This window comes from Pangasianodon hypophthalmus, chromosome 12 (assembly GCF_027358585.1).
Source record: "Pangasianodon hypophthalmus isolate fPanHyp1 chromosome 12, fPanHyp1.pri, whole genome shotgun sequence".
Classification (NCBI taxonomy): domain Eukaryota; kingdom Metazoa; phylum Chordata; class Actinopteri; order Siluriformes; family Pangasiidae; genus Pangasianodon; species Pangasianodon hypophthalmus.
The window spans coordinates 26,358,132-26,368,895 of NC_069721.1; the positions used below are offsets into that span (position 1 = coordinate 26,358,132).

Here is a 10,764-nt window from a genome sequence, read left to right on the forward strand (position 1 = left end):
GGCGACGCTGTTAGCGCCTTTGTCGAAAGGTACAAGCAGGCTCGTACGCAGGTGGCGGCGTTCCAGCGGTTTCTCCCTCGCCGCTCTCTGGCTCGTGGGGCTGCTGGGCAGGGGCAGCCCCCTCCGCGTACTGCCTCCTCTCACAGGGAGGCACAGAAACAGGGCGGCAAGACCGGGAGTCTCGGCGGCGCTCTGGGCCCGGTCCCTCTGACACGAAGACGGATCTGAGGACCGTTCTTTTGTCGAGGAGGGCCGCGGCTAAGAAGCCCTGACGCCTTGGGCCCAGGGCTTCCGAGGGCGGGCCCCTCTGGGGCGGGACGGTGTACACCTCATTATACGGTGCCCATCTCGCCTCAGTGCCCTCGGGAGGTCGATCTGCCAACCCTGCCACCTATGGTGCTTCAGGGCACAGCGGTCTCCAGCGAGCGTTTCTCCCAGTTCTCGCCCGGGAACGTAGCGGGTCTGGGAGTCTCTTTGGAGGCCTTTGGAGCAGCTAGTTCGGTCGTTCCCTGTCAGTTCGCCGCTCCAGGGCATCAAGCTAGCCGTTCTCGCAGTACCAGAGGTCAGTCTCGAGAGGCTGATCCCCTTAGTGAGCTATTGGGCAGCGTGGAAACTTCTGCCGAATGTGTCTCAATGGGTCCTGCGTACTGTAGAAAGAGGCTACCGAATTCAGTTTGGCTCTCCTCCGCCTCGCTTTTCCAGGGTTCTTCCCACTGTGGTCGGTCCTGAGCAGGCTCTGGTAATGGAACAGGAAGTACACACTCTCCTGAGGAAGGAGGCCATCGAGGTGGTCCCTCCTCGCGACAGAGAGTCCGGGCTCTACAGCCGGTACTTCATTGTTCCCAAGAAGGGTGGAGGGCTGCGTCCCATTTTGGACTTGCGGCAGTTGAACCTCTCAGTCGCACGACTGAAGTTCAGGATGCTCATGGTAACACAGGTCATGTCTCAGATCAGCTCCGAGGACTGGTTTGTCACGATCGACCTGAGAGATGCTTACTTCCATATCTCCGTCCTTCCTCAACACAGGAAGTTCCTGAGGTTCGCTTTTGGGGGCGAAGCTTACCAATATCGAGTTCTTCCGTTCGGCCTAGCACTCTCACCCCGCACCTTCACGAAGTGTGTGGATGCTGCTCTGGCTCCTATGCGACTCCGGGGCATCCGCATACTGAATTATATCGACGACTGGTTGATATTAGCTCGATCGGAGCAGATGGCGGTTCGGCATCGAGATGTCGTTCTCGCCCATATGAAAGAGCTGAGGTTAAGACTAAACGCAGAGAAAAGTGTGCTTTCTCCAGTACAGAGAATCACTTATCGGTGTGGGATTTGACCATGATGCAGGCACGCCTGTCTCCTGCTCGGATCGAGTCGATCCTCACAGCAGTCGCGAGAGTGAGAGAAGGCCGGTCACTCACTGTGAAGCAGTTTCAGAGACTGCTGGGTCTGATGGCAGCTGCGTCCAACGTAATACCTTTTGGCCTGCTGTACATGAGACCCCTACAGTGGTGGCTCAAGACAAGGGGGTTCTCCCTGAGGGGAAACCCGCTCCGCATGATCAAGGCCACGCGGCAGTGCCTACGTGCCTTAGACATGTGGAGGGAACCTGGGTTCTTGTCTCAGGGCCCGGTGCTGGGAGCTCCTTGTCGCCGCGTAACGCTAGCGACTCTATGCATCTCTCACCGGATGGGGAGCGGTCATGAGTGGCCGCTCTGCCCGTGGTCTGTGGAGCGGCCACTATCTCACTTGGCACATCAACTGCCTGGAGATGCTAGCTGTGTTTCTAGCACTGAAACACTTTCTCCCGGACCTAAGAGGTCACGACGTGTTGGTGCGCACTGACAACACAGCAGTGGTCTCTTATATCAACCACCAGGGAGGTCTGTGCTCATGCCCCCTTTACAGGCTGGCGCTCCAGATCCTTGTGTGGTCCCAGGGGAAACTCCTCTCACTGAGAGCAGTTTATATCCCTGGCTGTCTCAATATGGGAGCAGACGTCCTGTTGAGGCAGGGACCAATGCCCGGGGAATGGAGGCTCCACCCCGAGGTATGGCGTATGTTCGGCCGAGCTCAGGTGGATCTGTTTGCGACTCAGGAGACATCGCACTGTCCCCTCTGGTTCTCTCTGACTCATCCAGCTTCCCTAGGACTGGATGCTATGGTACAGACGTGGCCGAGGCTGCATCTGTACGCCTTTCCCCTGGTCGCTCTGCTCCTGGGAGTTCTGGAGAGAGTGCGCCGGGATGGGGTCCGCTTGCTGCTAGTAGCCCCATTCTGGCCAGGCCGAGTATGCTTCTCGGACCTGATTTCCCTTCTCGACGGCTCTACATGGGAGATTCCCGTCAGGAGGGACCTCCTCTCACAGGCAGGGGGCGACATCCTTCACCCCCGCCCGGAGTTGTGGAAGCTGTGGGTGTGGCCTCTGAGGGGGCACAACTCAGAACTTCTGGTCTCTCAGCCAAGGTTGTTGAGACCATCCTCCAGTCCAGAGCTCCCTCAATGAGGAAACTGTATGCCCTGAAGTGGAAACTTTTCACTTCCTGGTGCGGAGACCGCCGGCTCGACCCTGTTCACTGCCCAGTTGGTACAGTGCTGGAGTTCCTGCAGGCCCGTCTCTCCGCAGGGCTGATCCACTCCACCCTGAAGGTCTACGTGGCGGCTATTGCGGCCTACCATGCCCCTCTCGGTGGTCAGTCAGTGGGCAGGCACCCCCTGGTTACACGTTTCCTCTGCGGTGCACTGAGGCTTAGACCTCCAGTGCAATCTCGGGTCCCTCCTTGGGACCTGGCTGTGGTTTTAGAGGCTCTCTGTAAACCCCCCTTCAAGCCTATAGAGGAGATTTCGGACCGTCTTTTGATGTTGAAAACTGCCTTTCTCTTGGCTATTTCCTCTCTTAGGAGAGTGGGGGATCTTCAGGCCATCTCTGTGGCCCCTTCTTACTTAGACTTTGTGCCCAGTCTGGCCAAAGCGTTCTTGTACCCCCGAGCGGGGTACGTACCGAAAGTTCCCTCCTCGGCACCACGGCCGGTCATGCTGCAGGCTTTCTTTCCTCCTCCCTTTCGGGAGCCCGACCATCGGAAGCTTAACTGTACGTGTCCAGTGGATGCGTACGTCCACAGAGCTGCCCTGTGGAGAAGGGCGGACCAATTGTTTGTATGCTTTGGTCCCCCGAAGAGGGGTCTTCCTGCTACCAAGCAGACCCTCAGCCAGTGGATTGTGGAGGCCATTTCCCTGGCTTATGAGTCCTCTGGTCTCCCCTCACCCTTGGGGGTCAAGGCTCACTCTACCCGAGGTGTGGCGGCCTCGAAGGCCTTTCTGGCAGGTGTGTCCATGCAGGACATCTGCAAGGCGGCGGGTTGGTCCACGCCCCTGACGTTTGCCAGGTTCTACGGCCTGGATATGCGAGCCACTCCCGGCTTTTCTGTTCTCTTGCCCTAGCTGTGCTCTTTCACTCTAGGCAGGGATTTGTAAGTCTGGCGGTGTGGGCATACTCATTCCCATAGCATTTCGACGCAGCTCGAGTTCCTGAAGGGGAATGTCTCCAGGTTATGCATGTAACCATGGTTCCCCGAGGGAACGAGATGCTGCGTCTCAGTGCCATACTTCTGGCATCCCTGCCGCGCTTGCCTCATTTCTCAGAAGCTAGCGTGGCGCTTGCCGCTCGGGCATTTATGCTTCCGGGTCGCTATGTCACCCCGCCCGTGACGTCTTGCCCATCTATTAGACTGATCACACACGTGATTCAGAGTGCGGTCACGCTGAAGGCGTTCCCATAGCGTTTCGATGCAGCGTCTCGTTCCCTCAGGGAACCATGGTTACATGCGTAACCTGGAGATTTTCTTAAATATCCAATGACCTCAAACCTCCTAACTAAAAGGCTGTTCCATAACTGTGGGGCTTTGTAAGAGAAAGCTCTACCCCCTGCTGTAGTCTTCACTATTCAAGGTACCAACAAACAGCCTGCACCTTTTGACTGAAGCAGGCATGGCAGATCATAAAAGACCAAAGGTTCATCTGTTTAATAATAATAATAATAATAATAATAATAATAATATACTTGGGTGGGAAGAGGGATCACCATGCTTCATGCTAGGGTGGCACTGGCTACCCCTGGCCTCCCCTTAGCTATGACCCTGCAGGAACATAACAAGTTGCATTTTTTTGTCTTATTAACTTCAAGAGAGAGAAAAAAGAGAGGCTGGTGAGGGAACAACTGTTTATAGCTGCTTTAACGTAAGTGAACACAGGAGCTAATTTGTTTAACCAATGTTAATTGTAACTATAAATGGCCATAAAGTGTGACATTCTTTACTAGATTATAAACTGTAATCGTTGGCAAGTTGCTGTGGTATAGGAGGAATAAAACAGGAATTTGCTGTTATAGGAAAATAATCTTCAGGGTAACTCTAATTCCGTTTCATCACAGCTTCATTTATCATTATTTTACTACAACAAGAACACACAGTGTTTATCACTTAAATAAAAACATTATTAAAGAGAAAATATCTGTGGTTTCACCTCCAGCTCACAAGGTGGCTCCGTTCTACGAGGAGTGGTGGTTCCTGGTAGTGATGGCGTTGGTTGGTCTGATCTTCATACTCCTGCTGGTCTTCATCCTCATCATTAGAGGACAGAGCAAGAAATACGCCAAAAAAGAGATCGGTAAATTAGCTTTACTTTCTGCCTGAGTCTCATTTATGATATTTACATCTATCTCTCAGTTCCTTACAGATTGTTTAAATGATTAAGAGTTCTTCCTAAAGGGGTCTACCTGTGTGTGTGTGTGTGTATGTGTATGTGTATGTGTGTGTATGTGTATGTGTATGTGTATGTGTATGTGTGTGTGTGTGTATGTGTATGTGTATGTGTGTGTATGTGTATGTGTATGTGTGTGTGTGTGTATGTGTATGTGTATGTGTGATCTCAGGTAACAGCCCGAACTGTACCACTCTGACCCATGGAGAAATGGTGGGACTGGACGAGAGTCATTTTCCTGCGCTGGAACTGAACAACCGCCGTCTGTCCGTCAAAACCTCCTTCAACCGAAAGAATGGCATCTACACAAGGCCGGTCTTCTCAACCGCCTCTCTGTTTATCTCTAAAACTTACTAAAAAAAAACAAAAACAGGCATGCTTATTTCCTAACAAGCTCTACAGTGGAGTGTGTTTCACATGAGCAAAATAACATGTTCGGTTTGCATGTTTGTGGTAATGAATATGTAAATCTGGGGCATTTCTAGCTAATAGGTAGAGACAATGCACAGAGATTAATTTGAAATTAGCTTCAAGAAAAGAAATTAGTGTGAATGAATACGAGTGAAGGACAGGCAATAAATTTGCAGAAGCAAAATAAAAGTATTGGGCCGTGTTTTAACGGCAGTGTTTTTATTTTATTTGATACACAACAACATTCTCCAACAGCATCTTCACATTTACGTTATACAGACACACACTCATGTCTCCACTTATCTATTTTGCTTTAATGTCTTATTTTATTAATTGATGTTTATTTGTAATTGCACCTACATGTGGTCGATTTCAGTTTTACTTTGAAAAGGTATCTTGTCACGATTATTTACATATTGGTTCCTCCTCTTACTTTGCATGTGTTGTCATTTATGCAGTTATTTTTTAAAATCATCTGCAACTAACCTAACATTTCAGATGAGAATTGTGGTGATGGTGAGTGCAGATCTCTCTCCTCACATTAATGACCTATTAGTGAGGAATTGTGGGTAATTAAACCCTGATAATTGCTGTGTGGTTAGCGGGGAGTGTGTGATAAGTGATCAGTGTAGGATGTGACATCTTCAGCCTCCTCTCCCTGTAGTAGAGCCAAAGCATCTTTACCTGACAAATGAGACATGCCTGTTCATATATACATCTGACTGTGTGTGTGTGTGTGTGTGTGTGTGTGTGTGTTTGCACGCGCAGGTCTCCTCCTAGGCCCAGTCCCGGCAGTCTGCACTACTCTGATGAAGACATAAACACTAAATACAGCGACCTGATTAAAGCCGAGAGCAGCAGCTTAACTGAGAAAAAATCAGAGCTGTCTGATTCACAGGTAACACACACACACTCACACAGACACACACACACACACTCACATGCACTCACACACACACACACACACACACACACACACACACACAGACACACACACAGTTTGTCATTTGAAGGGCATTAATGAACCCCTCTGTCTGTCTTTCTATCTTGCTTGTCTGTTTTTCTTTCTCTCTCTGTGTCTGTCTCCATCTATCTCCCGTCTCTCTCTCTATGTCTCTCTCTCCATTTCTCTCTGTCTCTCTGTCCTGTCTCTCTCCATCTCTCTCTGTCTCTCTGTCCTGTCTCTCTCTCCATCTCTCTCTGTCTCTCTGTCCTGTCTCTCTCCATCTCTCTCTGTCTCTCTCTCTGACTCTCTCCATCTCTCTCTGTCTCTCTCTCTCTGTCTCTCTCTCCATCTCTCTCTGTCTCTCTCTGTCCTCTCTCTCTCTCTCTCCTGTCTGTCTCTCTGTCCTGTCTCTCTCTCTGTCCTCTCTCTCTCTCTCTCTCCTGTCTGTCTCTCAGGGCAGTGATAGTGAGTGTGAGGTCGACGCCACCCTTCAGAATCAGACGCACTCATTCGTTAATCACTACATCAGCGACCCCACTTACTACAACTCGTGGCGTCGACAGCAGAAAGGAATCTCCAGAGCTCCGCCTTTTGCCTACAGCCAATCAGAACCTACTGAGGCCACTCCCACTACCGGTCCTGCCTCCACTCCAGCCACACCCCCAAGCCCCGCCCACGCCGAGCCTCAGAGCCTCTTCAGACCCAAAGGCAGTCGGACTCCCACTCCGTCACAGCAAAGCACCGCCCACTCCACTCTGTACCGCCCACCCAGCAGCTTGGCCCCAACAGCTACACCCCGCCCACCCAGCAGCTTGGCCCCACCCACCACGCCCCGCCCACCAATCGCCGGCTTTTCCTCCTTTGTCTGATTGGCGAGTCACAGTGACTAGAGCTGTGTTATAATAATTCTCCTCTTACTACAAGGTCGGCCATTTCCAGGCTCCGTCTCAGACACAGTCCACTTCTCAGTTTTCTTACTAGAGAATCTTTTAAGGCTTCGTCCTAAATGAGAAGGTCTAGTTAGCATTCTTATTAATATGTCTGACATTATATGGTTCTGTCCTAAACATTAGAATTTTTATTGTTCTTGTTGGAACATTTTTAGGTTGTCTCAAACAGAAGAATTTACACTCACCATCCAGTTTAATAGGAACACCTGTACACCTGCTCGCTTATGCAGTTATCCAATCAGCCAATCATGTGGCAGCAGCACTATGCAATCAGCCAATCATGTGGCAGCAGCACATCAAACATCGGAATGAAGACGTGTGATATTTGTGACTTTAACCGTGACATGGTTGCTGGTGCCAGATGGGCTAGTTTGAGTTTTTCAGAAGCTGCTGAATCCTGGGAATTTCACACACAACAGTCTCTAGAGTTTACACACAATCTTTTATGCATCGTGCTGCTGCCGCATGATTGGCTGATTGGATAAGTGCATAAACGAGCAGATGAACAGGTGTTCCTATTAAAGTGGACAGTGAGTGTGTATGTACTTGCTGTTCTTATTTGAATGTCTGCTGTTCTCAGGCCCATTGTTACAACAGCTCATCAGCAGTCCTAGTGTTCGTACAGAAATCTAATTTGATGGAGAATATTTTTGTGGAATGTTGAGTGGAAAGTGAGTTTAGGATTGTAACACAGCCGGTCACTGTGGCTCCAAACCGCGAGACACTTTAGACTGAACAGCACACACAGGATGGATGGAGGGATTTCCTCTTCTCTCTTTTATCCTCACTACAGTCTGACGCCTGACTCCTGTCCTGTCAAGTGATTTGTTTGCCTTTCTTTCATTTTTTACGTGTGTGATTGTGTTAAAGCACAGATCTTTAAGCGTTTGCTAGCAGTCAGAGCTTCTGATCAACAGAGACGCTGGACACTCAGTCTGGAGTAGAGACCCGGCAGTAGGACGTGTTTCAGTCAGAATCACAACGTTTTTATTCGGAAATTACAAGATGTGCAAAAAATTACCACAAAAAAGTACAGAACAGTTTAACAATTCAGCAAGAGTCTCAGCTAATCCGGAATGTTCCAGCTGTTACCCAGTAATTCTACACACTTACAGTATAATAGAGTTCTGAACTCTACACAGTTACAGTATAATAGAGATCTGAACTCTACACTGTTACAGTATAATAGAGATCTGAACTCTACACTGTTACGGTATAATAGAGATCTGAACTCTACACTGTTACGGTATAATAGAGTTCTGAACTCTACACAGTTACGGTATAATAGAGTTCTGAACTCTACACTGTTACAGTATAATAGAGTTCTGAACTCTACACAGTTACGGTATAATAGAGTTCTGAACTCTACACTGTTACGGTATAATAGAGTTCTGAACTCTACACAGTTACGGTATAATAGAGTTCTGAACTCTACACTGTTACGGTATAATAGAGTTCTGAACTCTACACTGTTACAGTATAATAGAGTTCTGAACTCTACACAGTTACGGTATAATAGAGTTCTGAACTCTACACTGTTACGGTATAATAGAGTTCTGAACTCTACACTGTTACGGTATAATAGAGTTCTGAACTCTACACAGTTACGGTATAATAGAGATCTGAACTCTACACTGTTACAGTATAATAGAGTTCTGAACTCTACACAGTTACGGTATAAGAGAGTTCTGAACTCTACACTGTTACAGTATAATAGAGTTCTGAACTCTACACAGTTACAGTATAATAGAGTTCTGAACTCTACACTGTTACAGTATAATAGAGATCTGAACTCTACACAGTTACGGTATAATAGAGATCTGAACTCTACACAGTTACAGTATAATAGAGTTCTGAACTCTACACAGTTACGGTATAATAGAGATCTGAACTCTACACTGTTACGGTATAATAGAGATCTGAACTCTACACTGTTACGGTATAATAGAGATCTGAACTCTACACTGTTACGGTATAATAGAGATCTGAACTCTACACTGTTACGGTATAATAGAGATCTGAACTCTACACAGTTACGGTATAATAGAGATCTGAACTCTACACTGTTACGGTATAATAGAGATCTGAACTCTACACAGTTACGGTATAATAGAGATCTGAACTCTACACTGTTACGGTATAATAGAGTTCTGAACTCTACACTGTTACGGTATAATAGAGTTCTGAACTCTACACTGTTACGGTATAATAGAGATCTGAACTCTACACAGTTACAGTATAATAGAGTTCTGAACTCTACACAGTTACAGTATAATAGAGATCTGAACTCTACACAGTTACAGTATAATAGAGATCTGAACTCTACACTGTTACAGTATAATAGAGTTCTGAACTCTACACTGTTACAGTATAATAGAGTTCTGAACTCTACACAGTTACAGTATAATAGAGTTCTGAACTCTACACAGTTACAGTATAATAGAGTTCTGAACTCTACACTGTTACAGTATAATAGAGTTCTGAACTCTACACTGTTACGGTATAATAGAGTTCTGAACTCTACACAGTTACAGTATAATAGAGATCTGAACTCTACACAGTTACAGTATAATAGAGATCTGAACTCTACACTGTTACAGTATAATAGAGTTCTGAACTCTACACAGTTACAGTATAATAGAGATCTGAACTCTACACAGTTACAGTATAATAGAGATCTGAACTCTACACAGTTACAGTATAATAGAGATCTGAACTCTACACAGTTACAGTATAATAGAGATCTGAACTCTACACAGTTACAGTATAATAGAGATCTGAACTCTACACAGTTACAGCACTGATTTCTAAATTCTAAAGTGAAGCAGGTCAGAATGAACGTCTCTCTGATCCAGGGTGCTCTGTATTAGTGCAGGGGCTAGGGAGATTCCTGCTCTCTTTCCCGGCTGGATAAAGGTATAGATAGATGGAGGGATCAGTGGAGTGATGGGTAATGGGCAGGTAATAGGCTGATGAATGGATGCAGGAATGATGGAGGGATGAAGGTTTAGATAAAGGGAAGATGGAGAGATAGATAGAGGGTTAAATAGTCATGTAGTGTTCCACTGTCTGTGATTACTGTACAAGTTTGTTTAATATTTCCATCACAAAAACACCTAGCGTGTTAGCAAAATAGAAATAAAAACAAAAATAGAAAAAATTTTATTTTTACTATGATGAAGAAACACAGAGGCTGAAAAACACTGATGTCAGAGGTCAAAGTTCATCCTTTCTTTCATGGTGATAGATGGACTGGGTTGTGTGTGTGGTGTCAGTTTATCAACAAACCTCACCTCTGCTTCTGTTAGTGATGTCATCAGCAAACAGGAAATGATATCACTACTTTGATGTCATCTTTAGAATTGTAGTACTAGCTATCTGCAGTGCTTCAGTAACGACTGCTACTGTTTGTGTTTATTTTATTCTAAATCATTTTGAAGCGTTGTGTGTGTGTGTGTGTGAGTGTGTGTGTGTGCGAGTGTGTTTGTGTGTGTGTGAGTGTGAGTGTGTGTGTGTGTGTGAGTGTGTGAGTGTGTGTGTGTGTGAGTGTGTGAGTGTGTGTAAAACAGATTGAGGCATTGGTTTAGTTACAGTATATAAACATGTTTATGTGTTTCTGGCGTGTTCACGCAGCCCCAGTGATATTTTATTGCCGTAGCTGAATTTATCCTTACACAGTTAGCTACCTGGCTGGAAGAAGGCCGT

The 10,764-nt window shown here is 46.9% G+C and overlaps 1 protein-coding gene across 1 annotated transcript in view; it reads left to right on the forward strand.

The window, feature by feature from the left end:
• sdk2b (sidekick cell adhesion molecule 2b) overlaps positions 1-8,234 on the forward strand; it is a 143,323-nt gene extending 135,089 nt beyond the window's left edge. The window contains exons 42-45 of the mRNA XM_034309542.2: positions 4,522-4,659; positions 4,925-5,063; positions 5,932-6,061; positions 6,565-8,234. Of these exons, the coding sequence (XP_034165433.2) occupies positions 4,522-4,659; positions 4,925-5,063; positions 5,932-6,061; positions 6,565-6,978 (821 nt within the window). The 3' untranslated portion in view covers positions 6,979-8,234. The remainder of the gene's footprint in view (positions 1-4,521; positions 4,660-4,924; positions 5,064-5,931; positions 6,062-6,564) is intronic.
• The last annotated feature ends 2,530 nt before the right edge of the window (positions 8,235-10,764 follow it).